Genomic DNA, 26193 nt, shown 5'->3' on the forward strand with positions numbered 1-26193 from the left:
TTCGGAATTAAATTTAGATCCGATCGGACCGAATCGGATTAGAATCTTCAGTCTGACATGTTTACATGAAACATTTTTGATCTGATCAGGCCTTCAATCCGATTAGTTGTGTCCATGTAAACGTAGCTACTGACTCACTTCTCCATTTTAAATTACATTTCAAAACTTGTCTGTTTAAGACTGCCTATTCCATTTGATGTCAATTTCCCTGTCCCAGCTTGCTGGTGAAGATTCTCGGTTAAAAGTTAAAAAAAACAATCCACTTTGTGGATTAGAAAAAATGCAAATTGAACCGGAAAAACAGGTGTACTCCTTAGAAATGGGAAGTCGTTGTTGGCCTGCAATACCGGATACTGGCCTATGCCACTTAAATGGATGTCGTTAGGATGACAGTGGCGTTGGATGTAGGAGTTTGCCCTGAAATCGAAGGATTGACGGTTCAAGCCCCGACTCCGACTTTCAGTGTCGTTGTGTCTTTGGGCAAGACACTTCACCTGCATCATCTACTGATGGTGGTCAGAGGGCATTGTGGCTACAATGTAGCTTGCCACCATCAGTGTGTGAGTGTGTGCGTGAATGGGTGAATGAATGTAGTGTAAAGCGCTTTGCTCACGTCTCCTGACTTGAATAAAGGCGCTATATAAGTACATGCCATTTACCATTTATTGTTCGAATTGAAAAAGCTTCCTGGATGGAAAGTGAAAAGTCTTCAAACTTACAAAATGAAGTCCAGTGGTTTGTTTTTTTAACTTTTCTGTCCTTGCTTTTGTATCTTTTAAAACAGTCCTTATTCTTTTTTTTTTCTTTTCTTTTTGACATTGCTGTTTTTTTTGTTTTTTTAGGTTTTTATAGTAAAGTGGGTACAAGGGGGGAGTGGAGAGACATGCATCAAAGGACCACAGGCCGGATTTAAGCCCAGTTAGGCGACGTCAACTAAGGCCTCCATACATGGGTTTTGCGCGGTAACCACTCGAGACATTGATGTGTTTTATCATCTTTTCCACGGTGACCGTCAGGGTTCAGAAAGGCACATTCCAAATAAAATGCATTATTATTTTGGCCCAGCATGAACTAAAGATCAAATATAATGAAGTCAACTAAATATGTTGGATTTGGGTAGCTGCAAGGTCAATCGTGCTGCTACTAGAACCAGTGTAAAACACAGACCTGAGCCAGAGACCACGGGAGGGCAGTCTACCAGTGTTGAATGGAGACTGTTGTTATTCTCACAGGGAATGAAGGGGTGGGGGGGTCATGGGACTCTGTTTGCTTCTCCTGAAACACGTGAGTCATGAGAAGGAAGAAGAAGCAGGGATTGAGAAAAGAAGACATGGAGGAATTATCTCGCTGTATGAGGGAGGCAATCTGCTGGCTGAGGAGCTGCTGCTGTGGTGAGGAGGAAGAGGAGGACAAGGAGGTGAAGCAGTGGAGGGAAAAGGATGGTGGACCAGAGGAGGAGGAGGGCGAAAGTCCAAGGAGCTGCAGGAGCTGGACTTCCATCCCATCTTCTGGGGTACCGGTTTCACTCATCCAGTCTTTCAGATTCAATTTTGAAAAACAAAATTCTTAACTTCCACTCAGATGGTTCCTAAATCTTTTTTTAGCGTTTCGGTTGTCTCATAAAATTTGTCTTTATTCCTAACTTCAAGGATCCATTTGGTCATTGTTAACTTTGTCTGCAGACAACAACAAGTAATCTGTTTGTCCTTTAAAAAGACTCAAAATATCCAAAGTGGTACCAAGTCTGTTCAGTGGCTTTAAGGCTGGATCCAAAAACATTTGGGCCCATGTTTGCAAAGAATCCTCAGCCTATAAGTACCTCTTAAGGATGCCATTTTAGAAACAATATTAGAATTTCATACATATTTTCTTGAATTTGACCTTAGTTTTTTTTTTTTTTTCACAAATCCCCTCAGGTCTTGAGAGAACTTAAGTGAACAAAAATTAGAACAGAATGACCTTTAAAGAGTGTCTGAAGCAGCGAAGATAGAGGGAACAAAGAGCTGATTGGCTGATCCTCCATTTAAATATGGAGTGATTTTTGATTCGTGAGTGAGGGAATAGGAACTGTTAAATATTTATTAGAAGTTACTGTTTTTTTTTTAATATTTAACCAAATTAAATTAACATAACCTTAGATGTCCAGAATAACAGTATAATAACATATTCATAGCCATACCTCAGCCGTTAAATTATTAATTATTAATTGAGATCACTGTGTTTAAATTCATGACATATACATAATAATTATCTGTATGGTTTAATAATTAATATGTCAGTAAAACCCTTTCTATTCAGTTATTATAAATACGGACATGGTATAGAAAAAATACCAAAGTTAGTAAGTGATCTTCAATAAAACTCACTGTAAATGTATTAAATGGCCAATTTCTCCACCGTAAAAAAAAAAAAAAAAAAAAAACAGTTTAAACTAAGAAACTGACCAAATACATGTTGGTCATACATTTTAAAGAAGAGATTCAGATTTTAAGGAGATCAATTTGTTCAATTAAAAAGGAAAGAATTGCCTTTATTTCCTGTATATGAGGTATTCTTAACTTACATTAAAGAACTGATTATTCCAATTGATAATAATAGTTGATAGCCAACTTTGAATTAGCTTATAAACTCTACTTGGACAGTCTAAGTTGGTGCTTTTGATTTTCAAATATTTATTGGTGTAAATGGAAAGAAGTCGCACCTTATTTAAAAAGTTTTAGATAATTCTCCTATACCAAGATCATGGAAATATAAAAAACTAAGTGAAACATGTTATTAGATGTCAATACTTTTTTCTAAAATGCCTTTATTTTTTAACTTCTTCCTTCTCCCGTTTTGATCCAGTTAGACTTCATTCTCACATAGATTTTACTTGTTTATTGTGTATTTTCATACCATTTCCTCACTGAGGATGTCTTGTGCATGGCTAATATTTTTATTTGAATTTTATTTAATTAACGTTGAAAATTAAGGTTATGGTTAAAAAAGTTACCTCCACTTCCAGTGCCAGAGAAAACACTTGTTTTCTAAGTTTGTCAGAATATTTCATATTTTACTGTATAAGTGTAAATATTCTTGTTGCAGTTTAAACATCTTTTTTAGCAGAAAAGTAGCAAAGGTAGAATAAAATCCGGTTTAAAAGCCAAACGGTGCCATCATCCAATCAGCGAGGTTGTAGATTTTCCACTTATTTCTAACTCTTCTTCTTCCTCTCACTTTCAGTGGCTGAATCCTAAACCAGCCTCTAACAACTAAACCTCCGTTTGTGCATTGCGACAGACGGTCCGCCACATTAAGTGCTGCACATTAATCCCTAAATGGAACATCCTCTTAAAAACAGTTTTATTTGACTTGATAGATTTATTTTTAAGAAAATGGCAAATATCTGACGGGATGTTAACCTGCACCACAGATCTACAGCCACTAACAAGCAGCATCACGAAGGAATGCTTTCCCTTTCCGCTAGAGGGAACAGGCTGCCCCCTTCATATTTATATCCCCGCATACAATCTAGTGCTTAGTGCTTAGGGGCAGGTTTGGGATTCAGCCTTAGGGCTCAGGGTTAGTGTAACATTAACCCTTAACTATCAAGTGTCACTCATAATAAAGTCACACTCACAGCAGTGGAAGACGCCTTGATTCATCTCAAAAATAGGGCGGGGTTGGAGTTAAGGATATCCATTACAAATTAAAATAATGACGAATATTTTAAATGCGGTACACTCAAACATTTGGATGCTGTCTGACAGTTTAATTTTGGGTTTTTCTGTAGATAACATCACACCTAGCAACAGGGTGAAACAAACCTCCTAACTATGGAGCTTTTTGTTGACTGCTTGGTTGGAGTTGCTCTAAGAAGCAACAGTTCCCTCTAACAGTACTGGAACCAGGTGACAAACTCCATTTTATTTTTCTAAGACTTTTCTCGACATGTTTTCACAAAGAGCAATTTTTAGCCCTCACATAATTTGTGGAGACATAGGCATATGTTTTTTTTTTTCTTTTAGATGTCACAAGCTGTTTAAGGAGAAAACAAGGCGTCGGATGTTGTGAAAGGTAGAACTATTGCTGCTAGCTGGTGTTTAAAGGGAAACCAAAGGTACTATGTATTTCTTTAGCATAAAGCAGTGGATTTTGAATTTCTATTGTTTCTATTCTATTTTTTTAAATTAATATTTTATTGGGTTTTTTTTCCAGTGAAAGGGGGAGAGGGGAACAACACACATTAGGAACAGAACTATGTACCTACAGGGAGTTTGTTACATACATATTCATACATTAAGAGACATTTTACATTATAATGCATAGTAAAAGTCGGGCTGTTAGGCCACTTGGCTGGAGCAAAGAAGCACCATTTCAAGCATCGCTCTAAGAAGAGTTAAATTTTTTTTCTAAACGCTTTGATCAGCTTTTAGAAGTTAAAACAGCATCTTTAGCTGTTCTGTAAATCTCTGTCCACCATATTATGGCGAAACCAACAAACAGTAGACCGGATGAGGTAGAGGAGAATATTGCCTGCCATGGGAATTGCTTTTGCTGGCCAGGCATATTTCAAAGAGAGCAAAAGCAGACAAAACTTTTGCAGTTTTTCGTTTGGTGTGAACCCAAAGGTTGATACAATTAGTAAACTATAGACAAGATTTTCTCAGTAATATTAAATCCTAAAATAAAAAATGGATGGAGACCTGGCTCTGAGAAATGAATGCCTGGGAGGTTTGTTGTGATAAATAACATCTGATCGGCCTGCTTTGATAAATTTTTAGGTATCTGATCAATACTGATAACGGTGCTACTGATATTGGTTGCCAATAGATAGGTGCATCTCTTGCTGTTAGATGACCTTTAAGGGGGAACCAAAGCTTTCAGGTAAGGTTTAAGGTGGAACTAAATCTGTTAGGTGATGTTTAAGCTGGAATGTGCTGGTTTATATGAAAGTTTTTTTGGGGTGGATTCTTTCCTCTGTATTTCTTTAATCTCACCCCACTTTTGTGCAGTGCCAATATGGCTTTAAAGTTACCTACTTTCATCCAGTTCCATAAATTCAGTTTCTGCCTGCTTCTTTAGGTGGATTCTGACCCATCTGGGTCTCAGCCTCACTGGTTCCACACCTTACAGGCCCGACGGCTTAAGGTCCCAAGAGGACGGAGCAACAGTGACCCGCTAAGAGCAGGGACGGTGCAGGAACTCTTCACCAGGGTCAGCAGATGATATCATGTAGATCGTGATGTCATGACGGTATTATGTCCTTCAGCGCCCAATATTATGCATTTGTTCTGTGTTCAGAAAGCAGGCCTAGAGTTCGGAGCGGCGCACTCATACCTGAGTCTGGAGAAGCTGGGAGAAGGAGCTTTTGCCTCCGTCTACAAAGGCATCAGCAGGTCTGACAGTCCACAGGTTTCTCATGATATGAAAGACCAATTATTAACAATCACATTAAATTCACTTAACATTTATTTTATATTTTTTTGTCTTTTGACCGTCTTTAAACGTAAAAGTTTTGCACTTTCAATTGTTTGATCATTTTGATCACCTGGTCCAAATCCAAGCAGGAATGTTTCTCAGACTACAAAAAGAAGTACAAAAGGAGGGAAACATCTTTAATGTCAGGGTTTGGTTATTGAGTGTTGACCCAAAAGCAGAGGCAGGAAGGCAGAGGTGAATTTCTTTAGATTTAATTAAAAAGGGAAACTGAAAACAAAGGCAGGTTATCATAAAAATCCAATAATGTAAACGAAGTCCGAACAAGCATCAAATCAGGAGTCCAAAAATCCAAAAGAATCAAGCATAAAAACTAGTCAAAACGAACCAGAAACCGTGGAGACATCAGGGGAATCACTGTCACAACGAGGAAGACTAAGGAAGACGGAATTGGAGGAAGTTTGACAAAATTTGGCAGTGTTTGACGAGGACCCAGCAAAGGGGAACTGAAGAGAGAGGGCTTTTAAAGGAGACAGAGACAACGAGGGAGCTAATGAGGAAACTGGGAGCAGGTGTGCACAGAACAAGAGGGAAAGAGCTAGGGAAGAAGGAGAACACAAGAGGGCAGCAGAGAGCAAGAAATAGAAACCTGGAAGACTGGAAATAACACAATGTTAAATTACTAGGACTATAAAACATGGAGAAAAGAAAACTAAACACTAGAAAACAAGGAGTGAAGTAAGACTTAATACTCAAAAGAAAAACATAACAGAAACAGAAACCTGACATTTAAGCATTAACAGAATTTATTCCATTCATGTTTAATAAAATCATTGATATAAGCGCAACTTGCATAGGAAGTCTACATATTCTTTGTGTCGGGCTTGTTTTCTTGACCAAAGATGTCTGAACAGCTTAATTGCCCAGAACTTCTAAATGTTTGCCACACCCGGCTCGATGGGGCCTCTTCCAAAGTCTCAAGGGTCAGTACCGTGCCTTCTCCAGATCACAGCATTATCATATAATGTGATTGTACGACCTCTTGGAATGTCATTCTAGCTGACTTACACCGAAAGTGGACAGACATACAGAATGAGTAGTTTTTTTAAAACAGAAAAGAAATAATTTTTCAACAATATTCAAATGCAAACATATTTAAACTGATTTCAATCTTGGGAAAGTATAACTTTGGGTTTTCAGAAATCTTAGCATCTCCTTTATGTAGGAAAAATATGATTTTTATTAACTGATCTAAAAAAGACTCACTATTTTAGGACATTTTGTGGTTATTTATTTATTTTTTTTTTGCGATGTGAAGGAAGTGTTTTGAGTGACGTGAATTGGATGAATAGAGGGAAGTGACACTGGGAATCAAGGCGGACACACAAATAGACCAAAGAGACATTTTGCTGGAATTTAACAATCTGAATTTTTTTTGTCAATTTGCAGTGCTTTGTCTAGTCTGAGACTGGATGTAGATATGATAAAGAGCAGAAGACCATACAGGAGACAAAACATAAACTCACTAAAGCTTGATCCGTTCTCTGGGTTGGAACTCAGGTCCTGATAGGGTCCTGGACAGACAAAAGTATGGCTTGAGGTTACCATCGTTCAGGTGGCACTGGCTGAACTGGGAGAGGATCTGATGGAACCAGAAATGCCATCACATTATGCCCAGCATTAACGCCCAGCTGACATTTCTCTCCAGGATTGGTCACAGATATTTTCCTTTAATCTTCTGAAATCAGTCTTACACTCATTTCATTTTAATTTGAGTCATCCGGATGATAACGATCCATTGAGGATGACGAGGTTCCTAGTGATCTATGAAGAAGGCGTCAGGTTTCATTATACTTCTTCTCTTCTTCTGCGCAGGATAAACGGGCAGCTGGTTGCTCTGAAGGTGATTCGCATGAAGACTGAGGAGGGCATCCCGTTCACCGCCATCAGAGAAGGTGACCAATCACATTCACCCATCATCCTGACTTAATCTACATATCCGGTCTCTGCTCTCACACCTTTTATGTGTTTGTGTGTGAGCAGCATCTCTCCTGAAGCATCTAAAACATGCAAACATTGTCCTCCTGCATGACATCATCCACACCAGTGAGACGCTCACATTTGTCTTTGAATATGTGGTAAGTGACCCCTCGCTCTGCCCCACCTGAGGGGGGCGCTTCAGATACTGTCCTTTTTCACTCAAATTTGGGCCTTAAGTTTGAAACAAGCGGCTGAAGATATTCGTGGTGTTTTTGGAGTTCAAACACAAAACTGTGTCAGTCATGTTCTAATGGAAGGACTACCAATCCTACTCCGTGAGGCAGACACTGTGTCTGTTTTTAAGGGTAGGCTTAAAACTTTCCTTTGTGATAAAACGTATAGTTAAAGTGGCTCAGGTTATCCTGAGCTATCTCTATAGTTATGCTGCTATAGGCTTAGACTACTGGAGGACATAGGGAACCCTTTTCATCATTCTGCTTCATTCAATCTCTATTCTCCCACTCTGCAGAATTTTTTTAGGTAAATCTCTAACCTTATGCTCTCTCTGTTTTTTTCTCATAGTAACTTAATCTGGTCAGTTCTTGTTTAGTTGTGACTCGATCCTGGACAGAAATTTCAGCTGTGCTGCTGCCATTAACACCTTTGTTTATAGATGTTGGAGCTTGGCCTGTTTTTCAGTGTAGTCCTGTGACTATAGTCCTGTGAGTGTAGACTATAACTAACTGTATGTGTTCTCTTCATCCTCTGGCATGGGAGCTGGCTTGCAGCTCGTCTGCCTGGCTGTGTGTTTCCTGGACGGGGCCGCCCGTGGAGCTGGTTGACAGTTTCCCTTGTTATCTCTGCTTCTTTTCCTATGTCTGCTTCTCTCTTCTTGAACCCCAGTTGGCCTCGGCATATGGCAGCTCACACTGAGCATGGTTCTGCTGGAGGTTTGAGGTTTTTCCTCTCCACTGTTGTTACATGCATGCTCGGTGTGAGGGATTGCTTAGTCGACGAGTCAACGACAAAAAAGCAGTCGAAGCAAATGCAAGTGAATTGGGGCATGGATTTCACACCAGTGATTCCAGGATTTAGCTCCTACCTGGACATTTTTCCTCTGCCTCACAGATTAAACCAAGTTTATGGATTTTCAAGCTGGCCTGTTTTTCAGTGTAGTCCTGTTTCTCTGACTGTGACTAAATGTATGTGCTGTCTTCATCCTCTGACATGGGAGCTGGCTCGGAGCTCGTCTGCCTGGCTGTATGTTTCCTGATCGGTGCCGCCCGTGGAGCTGGTTGAAAGTTGCCCTTTGTATATCTGCTTCTTTCAGTGTGTCTGCTTCTGTCTCCTTGAACTCTAGCCGGCCTCAATGGCCAGTCACACTGCGCTTGGTTCTGCTTGAGGTTTCTTCCTGTTAATAGGCAGTTTTCCTGGCCAATGTCGCGTCAAGCATGCTTGGTGTGAGGGATTGGCTTCGAGTCGATGCAATCAACTGGTTTTCCTTAGATAGAAAACTTTGAACCAATTTGACTGTATGATCTGGTTGATTTGTCTCTTTAAAGTGCCTTGAGATGACGTGTTGTGAATTAGTGCTATGTAAATAAACTGAATAGAGTGTTGGTGTTGTAGTGGCTGTTTTCGTGCAGGGGGCAGAGCCTGCCACAGCGCTAAATTGAAGTGTTCAGTTTCCTTTCGTTGTCGCTGCAGCAGACGGATCTGGCCCAGTACATGACGCAGCACCCTGGGGGACTTCACTCCCATAACGTGAGGGTATGTTCACACATAGCAGGAAGCACTGCAGGAAAACATATGCAGCTGTTTACATTGGCAATGATGATGATGGTTTCGTGCAGATCTTCATGTTCCAACTGCTCCGGGCTCTCAGTTACATCCACAGTCGTAGGATCCTGCACCGAGACCTGAAGCCTCACAACCTGCTCATCAGCTACCTGGGAGAACTCAAACTGGCTGACTTTGGTGAGGCTGCCCCCTACAGGCCGGGAGAACATTGGCATTTTCTTCTTTCTAGTCAGACAAAAATAGAAACTTCTGCTGCCAGTCGTGGTAATTGAAGGATTCTATGTTTCAGGCCTGGCCCGATCCAAGTCTGTTCCTACTCAGAACTTCTCCTCAGAAGTAGTGACGCTGTGGTATCGGCCACCTGATGTTTTGTTGGGATCCATAGACTATTCTACAGCTCTGGACATGTGGTAAGCGACACCGTCCGACACAACAGGAACCCGACAGCTGCAGCTGTGATGATCAACGATGTTTGCTATGTTTGAATCAGGGGGGCGGGCTGTATCTTCATAGAGATGCTGCAGGGGTCCCCGGCATTCCCAGGAGGTTCTGATGAGCTGGAGCAGCTGCAGAACATCTGGACGGTCAGTTTACTGTTCACTGAGCTCTGATCAAGTAAAGTCAAGCAAGGGGGAAAATGGCAGGATCAGGAAAAAGAAATACAATACAATTAAACCCTCAATAAAAAAAAATAAAATAAAAAAAACATTACTGAATAAAACCCACTCTCCTAGTCAAACTTGAATATGACATACATTTTTTTTTTCCTGATAGATCCATAATTACATAGATCCATAACAAGTGCTGCAAATGGACCTGAAAAATCCTTTAATTTATCTTAAATTTAGTATTTAAATATTTGCATCAAAAGTTACACAGTGCTGCTTTAAACACCCTCACAAGAAACCACCCACAGAAGAAAATATACTTGACAAATTAGAGGGAAAACTGAAATTATGAAACACCCCCAAGGTAGGATCAGGGTGGTGGTGGTGGTGGTGGGGGGGGGGGGGGGGGGGGGGGGGGGGGGTGATTTGTTGTTCCGACTGTGATGTAATTCACCAATTTTTGAGCAAGCAGTTATTTTCTACATCAGAGGGTGGCGGCAGTGACACCATCATCTGGAATCTCCTTGGGAGTGGCGGCCTGATTCTTAGGGCTTGGAATCCTGAGGTTGTGAGTTTGAAACCCACTTCCACAGACTCTGAGCAAGACCCTTAACCCCCGATTGCTCCTCGGGTGCTGCACAGTGGCAGCTCACTCCTCCCCAAAGGGGATGGGTTAAATGCAGAGAGTTAATTTCTCCATTCTGAGGTCAATAAATAAAATTTATTCATTTACTTCTATTTTAAAGTCAGTCTGTTAACTTAGGGGTAGAGTTTATCTCTGTTGTCAACTGCAAGTCTTCTGTGTAATTAAAGATAAAAAAAAAACAACAACTGCTCAACCCATTTATTGTATATATTATGTTGAACCACAAATTAATTTAAACAGTACAATGTTTAAAAGTGGGTAGGTCTTTAATAAGGGCCTACTGTAAATCTGGTCCACCTACAGCAGGCATCCCCAAAGTCGGTCCTCGAGGGCCGCCGTTGCAGTTTTTAGAGGTTTCCCTGCTTTAGCACAGCTGATTCTGATTAATACAGTTGAGCAAAGGCCTGTTAATCAGCTTGTAATTAAAATCAGCTGTGCTGGAGGAAGGAAACCTCTAAAACCTGCAGGACGGCGGCCCTCGAGGACCGACTTTGGGGATGCCTGCTCTACAGTGATTTGGTTCAATGCCATTTTCACATGGCTTTGAGCCTCATCTTTCTTTTACATTAGCTCTAAAACTGCCAAGTAGAACATGCAACTTTCTCATTTCAATGAGTGGAATTAAACTGGTTTGCATGTTTTAAAGGCACACTATGCAACATTTTTCAGTTAATTAATGTGTTCCATAACGTTATGGATGAATAAATGAGTCATTTCAGGTTGAACAAAGGTATTCTCGGCCGCCCTGGTGGTCTTTGGGGGAAATACTGCACTTGCAATTGCAGGAGCACCGACCCGCACCCACAGGCTCAGAAGTCTCGTGAGAGTCAGTCTTGCTTTACGGCGAGAACTGCTACACGCCCCCAGTTAAAAGCATTCTCGTTGCTAGCACAGTGGCAATCTTTGTGCAGTTATGCTACGTTCACACAGCAAAAGCAGCAAAATCGCGTCTGCTGCTTCGTTTTTGCTGCTTGTACCAGTTAGTTCTGACGCGCGGCTGAAGCAGCTTTGCTGCTCTGGCTGCGTGGTGCAAAAGTGTGTCTGAGGCGCATTGGGCGGAGCTTCACTATCCTTTCTCTGCCTTGCAGCTATATTTGCTGTGATCAGTGGGAATAAAGTAGTTTTAATATGTGTTTAAGTGAGAAAATACACCTGAAAACGTAATCAGTGCAGTCAGTTCATTCAGATTATTATCCTGCCTTCAATATTTTTTCTGTCGGAGCCGCTCAGACCCCCACATACCAGGGATGCGCCGACAGTATGGATCCCTTCATCAGCAGCGGTTCACCGCAGCAGCTGGTAGGTGTTTTTCATCTAAATAATCCAAACTGCATATTCTGCTGGCAGATTTCTGCATTTTAAGTTCATTTAGGCGTCAATAAACTGTTTAAGAGGAGTGATCATCAGCGCTGTGTCTCTCTCCCTGCGTTAAACGCACCCGACGCGCTGCTTCAGCTGCTCAGACGTGCTGCGCCTGCTGCTCAAAACGCGCCGCGGGACCTTTTGCTGCGCCTTGACGCGCGTCAACCATTGACTTTGCATGTAAACTCGCTGCTTCTGTCGCGCCAGCTACGTCCAGTGTGAACGCAGCGTTAGTCATTCGCTGCTAAGCTCAAAACAACCGCGCCTGGCTTGAAAGAGAAACCAGGAGAACAGCTGAGCATATTTACGACAGTGCACTTTTACTTTCGCCCTCTGGGGGGAGCCTCGCTGGAAAATCAACACCGGTTGCATAGTGTACCTTTAACATATTTCTGAAGATCAACTGCAACAGGCTCACTTAGTGAACATACTAAAAAAAAAAGGCTTGTCAGCAACTGACCACCAGCCCCCTGACCCAATCATTTAAGTGCATTTTATGTATATAGTTTCATATGATTTCATGTAGTTTTCTAGATTTTAGCAAATGTTTTAGAATGACATCCAACCAAGCCTTTAGTACACAAGGCCCTGGGTCTGGAGCCTAACTTCTTATGCTTTTGGATAACTGAAATTTAGCAACAGGAAGGACTAATAAAACCCCTTTCCAGTGTTCAGATGTTTTCACATAGTGTTCAGTGAGCTTTAAAGGTTTTAAAACTCTTTCGGTGATCTGATGTTTCTAAACACAAACAGGTTTTTGGTGTCCCTTCAGAGTCCAGCTGGCCTGGAATAAGTCTGCTGCCTAATTGCAGACCAGGTGAGCTCATCTGTCCAATTATCCATATTTTGAAGTTAGAAATGATTGTAATTAACCCTTATGTTCTCTTCTTAGAGTGGTTTGTTCACTGCAAGCCGAAGCAATTTAGAAACATTTGGAAGAGGTAAGTTAACCAAACGAGATCAAATCTAAGCATTTAGCCACCTGTCTGCAGTCTGTTAGTCTTATGTACACTCGGACTGGGTTCCTGTCGCCCTTATGTGCGAAGACACCCCCCCATACAAACACAGCTTCTACAAATCAAACAAAATTGTTGTAAAATATTTATGCAGCTTAAGCAGCAAAGGTTTTGGTTTGTTCCATTCTTTATAGTACTGTGATCATTACATGTTTAACTAGATACAGGGGTGGAGCAGGACCTCTGCTTGTTTCAAACAGGACCTCAGAGAAGCAGTTGGAAGACGTGCTGGTGCAAAGGCTGGGCCAGCTAGCAGCAGTCATGGTTACATAGGTGTTTTTATCTACAAACCAAGGCTAACTTAGACTCTATAACTGCTGAAAGGTGCAGTTATCAGTTTGTGGTATGTCTCCAATCAGCCTCTGTTTGTCTGGGTCAGGTTGGACCAACTCTCCAATAAGACGGAAGATCTGGTCCAGAAGATACTGAGACTGGTTCCCACCGAACGGATTTCTGCTCAGGAGGCTTTGCTGCATCCGTATTTTAGCATTCTTCCTGCTCCCATCATGCATCTCAGAGACAGTAAGACAATCACGCACTACTGAGCTACAAAACAGCTTTTATTTAGATCAGTTTTTATTCCTGAAACACAATCAGGGTAGAAACAAAATCAACTGTCAGATTATTTGATCCTGCCCCTTTAAGCTGGAATTACTAAAAGGGTGTATTTGGCCATTGTCTGGAAACCTGCAGAGGGGTAGCATCTCATATCTGTTAGCTATGCAATCTGAGGTTATTTGAATAGCTTTAAATGAGCCACCCTGTTAGCAGCAACCTCAATAAGTTTTAAGATATTAGTCGCCTTTTCCATATACAGACACCTGCACACATTCTGGGCCTTTATTGTTTGAATCGTAATAAATTAAAAACCACATTCTGAATGAAATGAACAATAAAATTAAATGCAATTCATTACGTTTAAATATTTGTTGTGTTTTTTTCAGCTGTGTCCATCTTCAAAGTTCCTGGAGTTTCTCTAGAGACAGAGTTTAGAGACATCTTCAACCCTGGACGAAAACAGAAATCTTCACTGCTTCCTGCTGCAAGTTGTTGGTGACCAAGCTGTCAAATCAATTTAACCGGACCTGACAAGAACAGAAAAAAGGGGTGACATCATAACGTTTGGATGTGTCTGTTTGCCTACGTTTACACAAAGTAAATACCACAAAATATTTCTGGTTCAAATTGATTGAATTCTGCCTTCTTCTTTCTGATGTTTCCTTCAAACTCAGCTGTAATCGCCAAGTTGGTGCTTACAATGATTTTGGTGAGAATAGATACATATTATTTTGTAAATTTGTATACATACAGGTTTAAATATAATAGGTAGAGTGGGTGGGAGTGGTATAAGATAAGAATAGAATGCATCTAGTACTCAAACTGTTAAAGGCAATCCAGAGAGACACTCTGGGGGAAGAAAATCCCTCTTTCCCCAGCATGTGTGGGGTCTGCAAAGATGGTGGTTTCCCTTTTTCTGACCCTAAACCTGTACGGATTCTTGATTAAGTGAAGGTGACCCAGGATGACTTTCTCTGCAGAGCTAACTCTTTGCTTTGTTTAAACCTGTCCTCTCTTGTGAATGTAGCAAACCACAGAGAGATGTATGAAAGACCGTGTCTTACAGCGTCCATGTGAGAGGACCAGCTCAGGATGGGGTGTTTGTTGTAACCGGTGGTGATTCACAGCAGGAACCGTATTTTTTAAGGATGGAGATGAGAGGCAGTGAAGGCGGTGTTCTCCAAAACTAAACCTTCATCTACACAGTCCTAAGTAGATGAAGGTGTTGGGTAGATGAAGGTGCACTTCTAGTTATCAAATATGTAAAGTCAGGAGGGAAGTTGAAGCTTGATTGGCTAAAGTGTTTGTGAGTTAGCTACCCCACCCCGTTATCTCATAAGGATGCCGCTTTATTCATCTGGCTACTACTCTGTGTAGCTCTTAAGTTGGGTGGCCAAGGCTTAGATTCTGTGTTTGTCAGTTTCCAGGGCCTCTGGTTTGAGCATCTGTTATATTTTTAGGATATTCTCTCTCTGAATAAAACCTCCTGGAATTCTGACAGTTGGCTAAATATTTTCCATGTTGCCTGTATTTGTGTAACCGTCTCCTTCATGATGGACATTGTCTGTTGTGGACACTCCTAATGTCACTTTTGCCAAACATCTCAATGATCACTAATGCTGTACTGCTTATGGGCTCATAGGTTCTTCCACTGTCACAGTAGGGTTTGTACTTGGTGCTGTATTCACATCATCTAGGACAGGGGTCTTCAAGGTTTTCCAGGCCAAGGACCTCCAAACTGATGTCACGATGGAACTGGGTCCCCTAATTATATATCTGTATGAAATAGTGTTATAGCAACCTGGTCCTATAGGCACTCTATTACGTATGGAGTATTGTAACGAAAGTAATTTTGTCATAGGATTATTAAAGTATTTCTGATTCTGATTCCTGGTTGATGGGACAGGTGTTGTGAATGAAATGGTGGCCAGCTTGAAAGAGCTCCTGTGTGTCGCTGAATGTTTGCATTGATGACTGAAAGTGTAATGATCTCAGGAAGTTGGACCTAGAATTCATGGCGAGACAGGCAGTGGGAAAGTTCAAAACATTTAATAACCAGCAGCAACAGAGTCCAGAAGGCAAACCCAAGGCCGAAGTCAGAAGACAGTTCCAGGTTCAGAAGCCGGTAGAATCCAGGACCAGATGCGACAAACAGAGCAGACAGGGGCAAGGCAAAAACTCGAGATCCACAGGGCAGAAAACTGGTCATAATCAGACAGACTAAAGCAGGCATCCCCAAACTCGGTCCTCGAGGCCCGCTGTCCTGCAGGTTTTAGAGGTTTCCTTGCTCCAGCACAGCTGATTTGAATTGAAAGCTGATTATCAGGCTTTTGCTCTACTGCAATCATTATAATCAGCTGTGCTAAAGCAGGGAAACCTCTAAAACTTGCAGGACAGCGGGCCTCGAGGACCGAGTTTGGGGATGCCTGGACTAAAGAATGCTCGGAAACGTCTCACCAAAACACACGAATAACCTGGCACTAATGGGAGGCAAACACACAACTTAAATAGTAGAGGAACCAGTTGAAAATGATCGGCGATAATCAGCCGCAGAACCAATTAGACAGGGGGGCAAGGAGCAAAGGAAAAAACCAAACCATCAGCGCCAAGATCATGACAGAAAGACATCTTCTGCCTACATTTATCTGTTTACTACAGTGCGTTGAGTTAATGTGTATTTAAAGACATTTTGGTTAATGGAAAAATTGCAGGGGGGAATATAAAAAAAAGTCTAATCAACCAAAACTTTTGCGACCCCCATGCAGTACCTCTGTGGACCCCCTAGGGGTCGCAGACCCCCTGTTGAAAACCTCTGATCTAGGAGATCCTATGTAGACACTTTACATTGATAACCAGTGATGGAGTTAAAGAGCTCTTGATTTTGCTGTGATCTTATTTCTAACGATGGTCGTTCTCGCATTCAGCTGTTCTTCCATCATTGGGGCTGGGTTCCCACTATCAGAGGGGCTGACATTTTCTCCACCATCTTACATGGTGTCTTGGCTTCCCCTTGCTATAACATTTATGCGTTTCTGACACTCGAGTAGTGAAAGCAGCTAGGCCAACAGATGTTTAGTTGTTAGTTTAGACTGTGGGTGCTTAAGCATGTGTGGGGTCTGCTCTAACTTGTGTTCTCTTGTCCCACCTGTTGCCACAGTACCTTGATTTTGTGACGCCTGGCCTTTTTTGAGTGGACGTCTGAGCCGGTATGGTTCTGTGTGTCTCTGGTCTCATATTATGAGGTCGGCCGTGAGCCTTAATGCTGTTCCCCATTCTCCAACACTGGATGATGTTATAAACCCACTATATGTCCCTGTGATATAATGGGAGAAAAATTGAGGGGCACAAAACAGACATAATGATGGCATAATGATACTTTGCTTTGGTTTCATATCCAAATTCAATGAGTTTTATTCTGATTTGTGTTCAGGTTCTGGGAAGAGTGAGTCTGAACTAAATATTAATTATCTGTAATGTGTATCAGTTCAGTCAACATGCAGCTGATTAGGAGCAGACATTGATTTTCTTGGCCGTGTTGAAACATGTTTTTGTTGCCGGTTGATACAGAGCGTAACAGTCTGTTTTGTATTTCCTGTTAAACCTCTTTTCACTGCAGGCTCTAACAGGTCTCCCTCTGCATGCTTCAGGGTTTAACACTTTCCCGGGTTTAATTCATGTCTGTGTGTCCTTACAGCTCATTGACATTATGCATCCTTTTGTCTTTTCTTTCCGTGTTTATCACATTTATACAGCTACAAACCATCATGATCACCCAGACAGGTTTGGTACGTATGCCTTTTTTAAGTGACAAAACAGTTTTCCCTCCAGACTGAAGTTTGCTGTGCTCATACACTTTCTGCATTATATAATAATTGGAATGAAGGTTCCTGGGTACCTTCTAAAAGGATAAAAAAAAACTTTAAGCTGGTAATAAATCTATTTTTCATTAAGATTTAAATTCTGTATTATTCTTTGATTTTATTGGTCTGATATTTTATTTTAATCCTATATATGTTATCAGCTGTAAGAAAATAATAATAATTTACTGAGATTAAAGCTTGAAAACATCTGTGTTCAATCTACATAATATGGTTCACTTTGGGATTGAGTAGGAAGAATAATAAACTTTTCTTCAATTTTCTTATACTGAAGTAAAGGGCCTTGATCCTGTCTGGGTTGAAATAGATGTGGACTTATCTTAGGAGCCTATGTCAGTAAACATGCCAGTATTTTTATTTATGGACTCCAGTCTTTGAAAACTATTATAAATTCACAAACTACAAAAATCCTGATTTGTTGATTGATTGGGATGAAAAGTTTGAGAGTTTTTGTCTGCTGGTTGTTGTCATGATGTGAGTCTGTGTTTAATTATTCTGATCTTTCTCAAGGATTCAAACGTGTGGCACAAAAAAGTCTGAATTTTAGCATTGAAATTGATACTTACAGCTGAAAGGGAAATTGCTTAAACTTTCAATGCAATAAAATTCCAAGGCAAATTAGTTCAGTTTCACATAATTAAATAAAGTTTGGATTTAATGAAATTCAGTTTCAAAATTTTCCCTATACAAATTCACTTTACACAATTTAAATTTATTTTCTGATGGCAAACGTTTCTGAGCTTAAGAAGACACCATAGTGAGCCAAAACACAAACACTAAGGGGATGTAACACCTTTAGAGCACAAGCTTCTGTGTGTGTTTAGGTTTTAAGTGTTAGAAGAAAGACCTCTGGTGTGGCTTTGTTAAACGGTGTCGGCATAATGCAGGCATAGAGGAAAGCTCAGGGTAGAAGATCCTCTCTGAAGATCGGGATCTTCAAGGTTTTCCTGAATATGGACCGACACACGAGTGAGAAGTGCTTCCTTTGATTATTCCACCACACTCAAATGACACAAGAAAATTCTAGATGGAGGGTGTTCAGCACCGCTAACTGACCGTAGGGATGTGAGCCATTTGGAAAAATCAGACATAGGAGCAGATGACATCATCTACCTGCTGCATTGAACTATAATACACCTGGAAAAACCTGGAATCAATGTAAAGATCATGTTCTTAGATTGTACCTGTGCTTTAACACCATTCAGCCCATCGACAGATGCTGTGCATCAAATAGCTTATTTCCATCTTTTATCTTGATTTAATGCTACACTGTTTATGCGACTTCTAGGATTACAGCTAGACACATATTTAGATGCACGCACACAGATTATTATTTATGTTAAATAAGATTAGTTTTGAAGATACAATTTAAATCACTGTCGCACATTGATTTAGTCTGTGCAACAATCTAAATACCATAACAATGGAAAAGTAATTCAATTTAATTCAGTTTATTTCTATAGTACCAATTCATAACACATGTCATCTCAAGGCACTTTACAGTTCACCAGATCATACAGTCAAATTGATTAAAAGTTTTCTATCAAAGAAAAAACTGTTGATTGCATCGACTCATTGACTGGAAGGCAACCCCTCACACTAAGCATGCTTGAAGTGACAGTGGAGAGGAAAAACTGCCCTTTAACGAGAAGAAACCTCCAGCAGAACCAGGCTCAGTGTGAGCGGCCATCTGTTGAGGTTGACTTGGGTTTAAGGAGACAGAAGCAGAGATACAAAAAGCAACTGTAAAAGGTGACCCCGTCCAGGAAACACAGCCAGGCAGACGAGCTCTGAGCAAACTCCCATGTCAGAGGATGAAGAGAGCACATCCAGCCAGTCACAGTCAGACAAACAGGACTAAACTGAAAAACAGGCCGAGCTTGAAGCAAAGGTGTTTATGGCAGCAGCACACCTGATATTTCTTTGCAGGATGAAGCCACAGCCAAACAGGAAATAATTGAACTAACAGATTCTGCAGAGTGGGAGATAGAATGAAGCAGAATGATTAAAAAAAGGGGTCCCTATGTCCTCCAGAAGTCTAAGCTTATAGCAGCATAACTATAGAGATAACTCAGGATAACCTGAGGCATTCTAACTATAAGCTTTATCAAAAAGGAAAGTTTTAAGCCTAGCCTTAAAAGTAGACAGGGTGTCTGCCTCACAGACTAAAACTGGTAGTTGGTTCCACAGGAGAGGAGCCTGATAACGAAAAGATCTGCCTCCCATTCTATTTTTGGAAATTCTGGGAACCACTAGTAAACCTGCAGATTGAGAGTGAAGTGCTCTGTTAGGAACATAAGGAACAATCAGATCTCTGATATAAGATGGAGCTTGGCCATTTAAGGCTTTATATGTGAGAAGGAGGATTTTTTATTCTATTCTGGATTTAATAGGAAGCCAAAGAAGAGAAGCCAGGATAGGAGAGATATGATCTCTCTTTTTAATTTTCATCAGAACTCTGGCTGCAGCATTTTGGACCAGCTGAAGGCTTTTAACTACAGTTTGTGGACTTCCTGATAGTAAAGAATTACAATAGTCCAGCCTTGAAGTAACAGATGCATGGACTAGTTTCTCAGCATCAACCCTGGACAGGATATTTATCATTTTTGCAATATTCCGCAAATGAAAGAAGGAAATTCTAGAAACCTCTTTGATATGGGATTTAAATGACAGATCCTCATCAAAAATAACACCAAGATTTTTTACATTATTATCTGAGATGAATTTAATCCCATCCAAATGACTGACTAATCAGCTTCTTTTTCAAAGACTCTTGTCCAAAGACTATAACTTCTGTTTTGTCTGCATTCAGGAGCAGAAAGTTAAGAGACATCCAGGTTGGATGAATAGGATTGCTTTTAAAACTTCCAGGTCAGTCAACAAAGACAAAGTAGGGTGAGTTAATTTGAATTAGAAAATTAAATAAAACATATAATGACAGGGATGTTCTTCTCTCCTAAGGTAAACAGAAATATAATGGGAGACTAACTGAAACAATTAGAGGAGTTGGGAGGAGAGAACATGTGCAAAACTATAAAACAAAGATTTTTATCTCAGTTATTAAAGCCGGTTTATGTGATTCTAAAACCAAACTTCAATAATAAACAACATAAAGTATATATAAAAAAAATAATAATTGGGAGCAGCATGTTTTAATAAATTCATCACATTCTCCAGCAGGTGGCAGCAAAGTTAGCCTTCTTCCTCGAAGAACTCCTCCATCACACAAGGCTCAGCTGCTGGTACTGCTGCTAGTCATGATGATGGATGGGCTCCGATGAAGAACTAAAGGGGGAGAACTTTAGAACAAATATTAAATTTCAGAGGAGACCCTAAATGCACCAGTAGTTAAAAATCCGAGCGGTAAGTGAAGGTGCCGCGAGCCGAAGCTCCAACCGGAAACAGCTGAGAGACTTTTTCCAGACGGGACCAGGGAGCCGAACTCGGAGCAGTTTTTTCCCCGAGACCAGTAACTCTGGGACCAGCAGGGGATCCTACCGGAACCGGGCCAGGTTCGGTTTTAGGAGCCAATCACGTCAGTGGTGAGTTTTTCTGTCGGACCTTTAGTCTGCGTGTAGTTCGGTCCTGATGTAAGTTCTGGCGCCTTTGGACCCGTCTTAGTTCGGAGATAGTTTGGAGAACAATCTGAGTTTGTTTTTGACTGCAGAACACCTAGAAACTCCTAACCTTATGGGAAACTGTTTTCAGCTTCTCCCAGAACTCCTGCGGAGTCCAGCAGAACTCTGAGCAGCAGGTTCTGATGTGTTCACGTTTCGCTGGTAAAAACAAGATTTCTCACTAAATCTGTTCCTGTAGCTGCCTGTCGGTGGCGCTGTTTACAGATTGCAGTTTGATTTAATTCGGTTTTCTTAATCTTTTGCGGACCAGTTAAAAGGTAGATGTTCTGATCCAGCAGCTTCCTGTAGATGCTGCGTGTTTTGGGCTGCAATGGAGCCAATTAATGGAGAAAATTTTTTAATATGCCCCCCTGTAATTTTTTCTACTTATTGAAATGTCTTTAAATACACATTAACAGGAATTCAACACTAGGGTTGGGATTGATACGATTTTCAAGATTCTCTTATCGATTCTGTGAAATGATCCGATTCCTTATCGATTCCTTTAACGATGAACTTGGTAAGTGCACAGTGACATTCGTCTACCTTTGCCTGGGACTTTCTATTTCGGCACTGCCTCGGCTTCTATGTTCCTCTCATATGTCTGCTTCTAACTCCTTGAATCCCAGTCGGCCTCGGCAGATGGTCGCTCACACCGGTTCTGGTTCTGCTCGAGGTTTCCTCCTGTTTAAAGGAAGATTTTCCTCTCCACTGTCGCTGCATGCATGCTCTGTGTGAGGGATTGTTGTAGAGTCAACAACAAAAGGAAAGTGAAAGTCTTCTGTCACCACATGTTCATCCAGGAGAAGCAAATCCTGCGAAGTCAATAACTTGATCCAATCAGCTGGTTTTCCTTAGATAGAAAACTTTTTACCTGACTGACTAATCTAATTGATTTATCTCTATAGCCAAGGCTTGGTACCATACTGGCTTTGGCCCAGTTCTGGTCCAGCTATGATATGATGACTGGTTACTTTCCCTGTTGCTGCTTTGCCTCCCTATAGAACAGCGGCAGTTTTCAGGTTGTGTTTCTGCATTTCTCCTTACTGGAATATGTTTGGTTGAAGTTTTTTTTAATTCTTTTATTCTGTAACCAGAAAGAGGACAAAATGTTCGTAAATCTTTAGAATCAAAATGCCCAGGTTTCTCAAGTGTTTCTTTAGAAAACCATCAGTGTCCACATGGTCCCCTGGGTCCTGTCTGCAGGTCCTCCTCTTCCATTATTTAATTATTAATGAAGCTTCTTTCTGTATATCTTTTATCTCAAACCTTCATATATAGCTGAAATGCTTTCATGGGGACTTGTAGTCCTCAAAACAAATTGATTTCAACCAGAAATGATAGGATGTTTCTGCCTGGTTTTCCAGCATGAATCAGTGTTTGCGTGAGTAGCCTATCGTTGTAGGGCTCCACTCATGTAGAAGGACAGATGAAGAGCAGCTTGAGAGGCTGAAACAGTGTTTGGTTGAATGACTGCTCACTCAGAAAGAGTTCATTTTCACTTAGAGCCAGTCTGGAGGCCCAACCTGAACCTTTAAACTCAGAATGTCTCATCATGAACAATTTATTAGGGAGACGATCTAACAAACATTCATCAGCTTCATTAGCTCAAAGCCTACGGCTCTTCAGGCTGACAATGGCTGATCAATAGAGCCCAAACCTTTCTGCCCAGGAACACATTGAATTTTGTGGAATGATTCAAAGGTTGTCTCAGCTGCGGGCAACGATGAAAGGCCCATATTTGGTTTACTGAAGAGTTCACACAGAATCTGGAGAGTAAGGGGAGCATTCAGAAATGGAAATGATTCAAAACAAACAAACTAGACAGAAGGAAAACAGAGTTTACTCTCAGTGGAGCTGTTATAGTCATGTCTTATGGGGACTTTACAGCTCTGTTACTGTCACCCTCCAGCTTTGTTACAGTCGCTTTACAGCTTTACCACACAGCCATGTTACAATAGTCTTACTGCGGTGTTACAGGGACTTTGCCACTGGTAATCTAATGCTATAGCCTTGTTGCAGCGATGTTACAGTCTCTGCAGTTGAGGTAGAAATGTCACTGCCATGTTACAGGCATGTTACAACTGTTAGGCAAGGCAAGGCAAATTTGTTTGTATAGCACAATTCAGTACAAAGACAATGCAAAGTGCTTTACATGATTAAAATATAGGAAAATAAAACAGAATCAAAGTACCGGTAAGTAGGAAAAAAATAAGAAAATAAATAAAAAATTTAGAAAATGCAGACTCCAACAATGACGTCTTTACCAACTTCTGTCAACCCTGTTGACTTTATAGGTCCCGGACCTATTTATTTCAAACACAACGTTGTTTTTTTAAACCTCAAGATCCCTGACCTTGACACAATATGATACACACAAGACCTGTTACGGTTATTTCACAACCATGTTAGACACTTTACAGCTATTCAGAATCAGACATACTTCAATAATCCCAGAGGGAAATTACTTTTGTTACATGCTACAGATACAAACATTTTTATTTATATATATATATACGTACATAAAACAAACCACACAAAATGATATAAATATGCATGTATGTATATGTGTATATATATATATATATATATACACACAGTCCATAGTTGCGCTTTGCTTTATGTAGTTGTGATTTCCTTAATGTAGTTAGGCTTTTAGATTTGTAGTTGCAGTTTGCACTTCAGGGCCACCGTACCTTCTACTTCTAAAAACAAGCTGCAGGATCTTTTGATGCACCTTGATGAACATCAACCATCGACTTTGCATGTAAAACGGCTGCTTCTGCTGCCCAAAGCTCGTCTGGTGTGAACGTAGCATTACAGCTGTTTAACAGCCACACTACAGCTGTGTTACAGCTTTCATCTCACTTTACAGGTGAGTCTTACTCACTTTAAAGCTTTGCTGCAGTCATGTTAAAACCATGTTACTACTACTCCATATGTCATGCAAATCAGCAACTGGATATTTTCTCTTTTAATATCAGGACATTTAATGTCCTGATCATGCATTAGCAGTGGCACCTCCATAATGTTTTTATGGAGGAAGGCCACATGGGGAAATTAAAGATCTTAGGTTTGCACACTAAAACATGCTGTGATGATTTACTTTTACTATGTTGTATTATAGAGAGAGCTTTTCTCTTATAGATGACGAGAAAAGGCTGAATGCATTAATATTACCTTGCATTATGTAGCTTTTGTTTGCCAAACTAAATTTGTAAGCCACAGTTACATTCACAGTAATAAAACGATTTATTTTAAAATAATAAAGCATGAACCATAGAGATGTCCTCACTTATTTAGCTTGTGAGTTTCTTATAGATGACAGGAAGCTTATAAAAATGCATTATAACAATGAAAAGCATCTATATTTATTTCTAAAAATATTTAATTCTATAAGGAGACCATGTGTTGGTGGCCTAAGAGCAGAATTTCCAAATGCTGTAAGGGTGAGATAAATACATTTTAACTAAACCTGACCAAGCTTATTGTGACTCATAAAGAAGCAAAAATTGAAAAGAACATGATTCCTCTCGTAAAATTGAGGATCTGCTGTTTTAAACAAAATAATAAATTTAGTATTCTTTTGTCCTAAACTCTGGTGCTTTGCAGTAATTGGTATAAGTCAGTGCGTTAACAGCGAGCGTCAAGCCTGGAGATCACGATTGATGCAATGGACACGCCTGATCTGTAACATGACAAACCTCACTTTGCCTGCCAAGAGTCCAAAACCTTTGCAAACATGTAAACAGTGTAAAAAAACACTGGAGAGATAAATACCACATGTATGCACGGTGTAAATAAACATATAGATGGTTTGTATCGGTTACAGAGCAAACAGAGTAAACCCGGCAACATAACTGACAGAAACCATCAGACCTTAAACTAACAGAAAAGAATAAACAAATGACTTCACCTCAAAACCTGGATTGTGGCCTGTGGCAGCCCTCTGCAGTCATCCAGAGTTTGTCCTGTAGCCTCTAACGCCTTCTCACCGTCTATTATGTTACCTGGACGACAGCTCAAGTGCTGGTTATTAAAGTATAAACTAGTATTATAAAACATTTCATCTTGTACAAGCACAACAAAATCCAACTATCATTGGGTGCTGTGTTCAATGGTCATCGCAAAAGGCAGTTTTGTTTGATGATGGGTGGAAAAGTCTGTTTTGGTTGTTAAACCAAGAGCTTCCCACATTTATTTAGTGGGGCCACCGAGGGGGAATGTTATTCAAACGATTGGACCCCAAGCCCCACTTGGTTACAGTTCTGACCAGTTTCATAGTTTTCATCGTCATACTGACAGATAAATTCTGTGGTTATCGGATCAGTTTGCTCCTTCCTCCCACAGTGACATACAAAAGATCAGTGTTCATTGGAAAAAACGGTTTTCTGACAGATTAAAGGTCCATAACAACATGTGTTCAGTACTTTACAGCAGACGAGGGCCGTTTCTCAATATGCGTTCTTGAGCGTTCTCGTGTGCTCGTGTACTCGTGATACGTCATCAGCCTCAGCCCGAGTACCGTTCCAATTCTCAAGAATGCCAGATCGAGAACGCATAAAATCCCCGGATGTTGTTCTCACCCCGCCCTCTTTATCGAGCATGCATCAGAGCAGACTTGTGCGTTCTTCAGACTGACCGCTTCCCCAGAATGCCCCGCGGCCGCAGCTTGATTCGAGACAGCGCTCACAGTGTTAAGTTAAACATTCCCTTTTCTGCTGCTGTTGTTCTTCAAAAGTACGTTTTGAAATCGTTTGAGGCGATAACATTATACATTTAAGCCTCCCTGTGTGGCCTGTTTAGAGTTAGTGCGAAATAAAAAAAAAAAGTCCGACGTTGAGCGGACCAGAGTGACCAGCAGACCTCCGAGGGTAACCGCAGCCAGGGCTAAATTTACCCCGTCTGTAGTGCACTTCTCTCGGTCTAGTTATGTGTGAACTACCACTCGTTCTGATGGCGGTTTTTTGCGGTTCGGTAATTTTTTTAAATGTTTTTTAAGCTTTAGAAATTAAAAATATTGTTTTCAACATGTTTTGTGTAGGGAGTAAATAGTTTTGACTGTTAAAGAAATGCTAAACAACGTTGCATGTGATGACGTCACGAGTACACTTCTGCTCCAATACACATACGTGCTTGCGTGCTCGCGTTCTCTTCAAGTCCGCTCTTCCTGCGTTCTCGCCAAGAACGGACTTGACGAGAACGCGAGTACGTACTCGCGTTCTCGTGAATTGAGAAACGCCCATAGACCTAGAATCATGAAATCATCAGCCATCTTTCATACTGAACTCAAGGGGTAAATCCAAAATC

At 40.7% G+C, this 26193-nt stretch overlaps 1 protein-coding gene across 1 annotated transcript; it reads left to right on the forward strand.

Annotated features, from left to right (window-relative positions):
• Window positions 1-1290: 1290 nt before the first annotated feature.
• Window positions 1291-13968, forward strand: cdk15 (cyclin-dependent kinase 15). The gene is made up of 13 exons (XM_038288174.1): window positions 1291-1513; window positions 5065-5196; window positions 5284-5378; window positions 7294-7373; window positions 7462-7556; window positions 9106-9168; window positions 9252-9375; window positions 9488-9608; window positions 9689-9782; window positions 12568-12631; window positions 12707-12755; window positions 13210-13352; window positions 13775-13968. The coding sequence occupies exons 1-13, from the start codon at window positions 1292-1294 to the stop codon at window positions 13885-13887; spliced, it is 1395 nt and encodes a 464-aa protein (XP_038144102.1). The 5' UTR covers window position 1291; the 3' UTR covers window positions 13888-13968.
• The last annotated feature ends 12225 nt before the right edge of the window (window positions 13969-26193 follow it).

The sequence above is a fragment of the Cyprinodon tularosa genome, unplaced genomic scaffold (genome assembly GCF_016077235.1).
Source record: "Cyprinodon tularosa strain WSP-4 unplaced genomic scaffold, ASM1607723v1 ctg25, whole genome shotgun sequence".
Lineage (NCBI taxonomy): Eukaryota > Metazoa > Chordata > Actinopteri > Cyprinodontiformes > Cyprinodontidae > Cyprinodon > Cyprinodon tularosa.

What these genes read in the sequence shown, in the direction of transcription:
- cdk15 (XM_038288174.1), top strand. Translation starts at nt 1,292, where the DNA reads ATGAGAAGGAAGAAGAAGCAGGGATTGAGAAAAGAAGACATGGAGGAA. An exon ending in ACTCAAACTGGCTGACTTTG is followed by an intron (nt 9,376 to 9,487) that starts GTGAGGCTGCCC and finishes TCTATGTTTCAG; the next exon opens with GCCTGGCCCGATCCAAGTCT. An exon ending in AGCTGCAGAACATCTGGACG is followed by an intron (nt 9,783 to 12,567) that starts GTCAGTTTACTG and finishes AAACACAAACAG; the next exon opens with GTTTTTGGTGTCCCTTCAGA.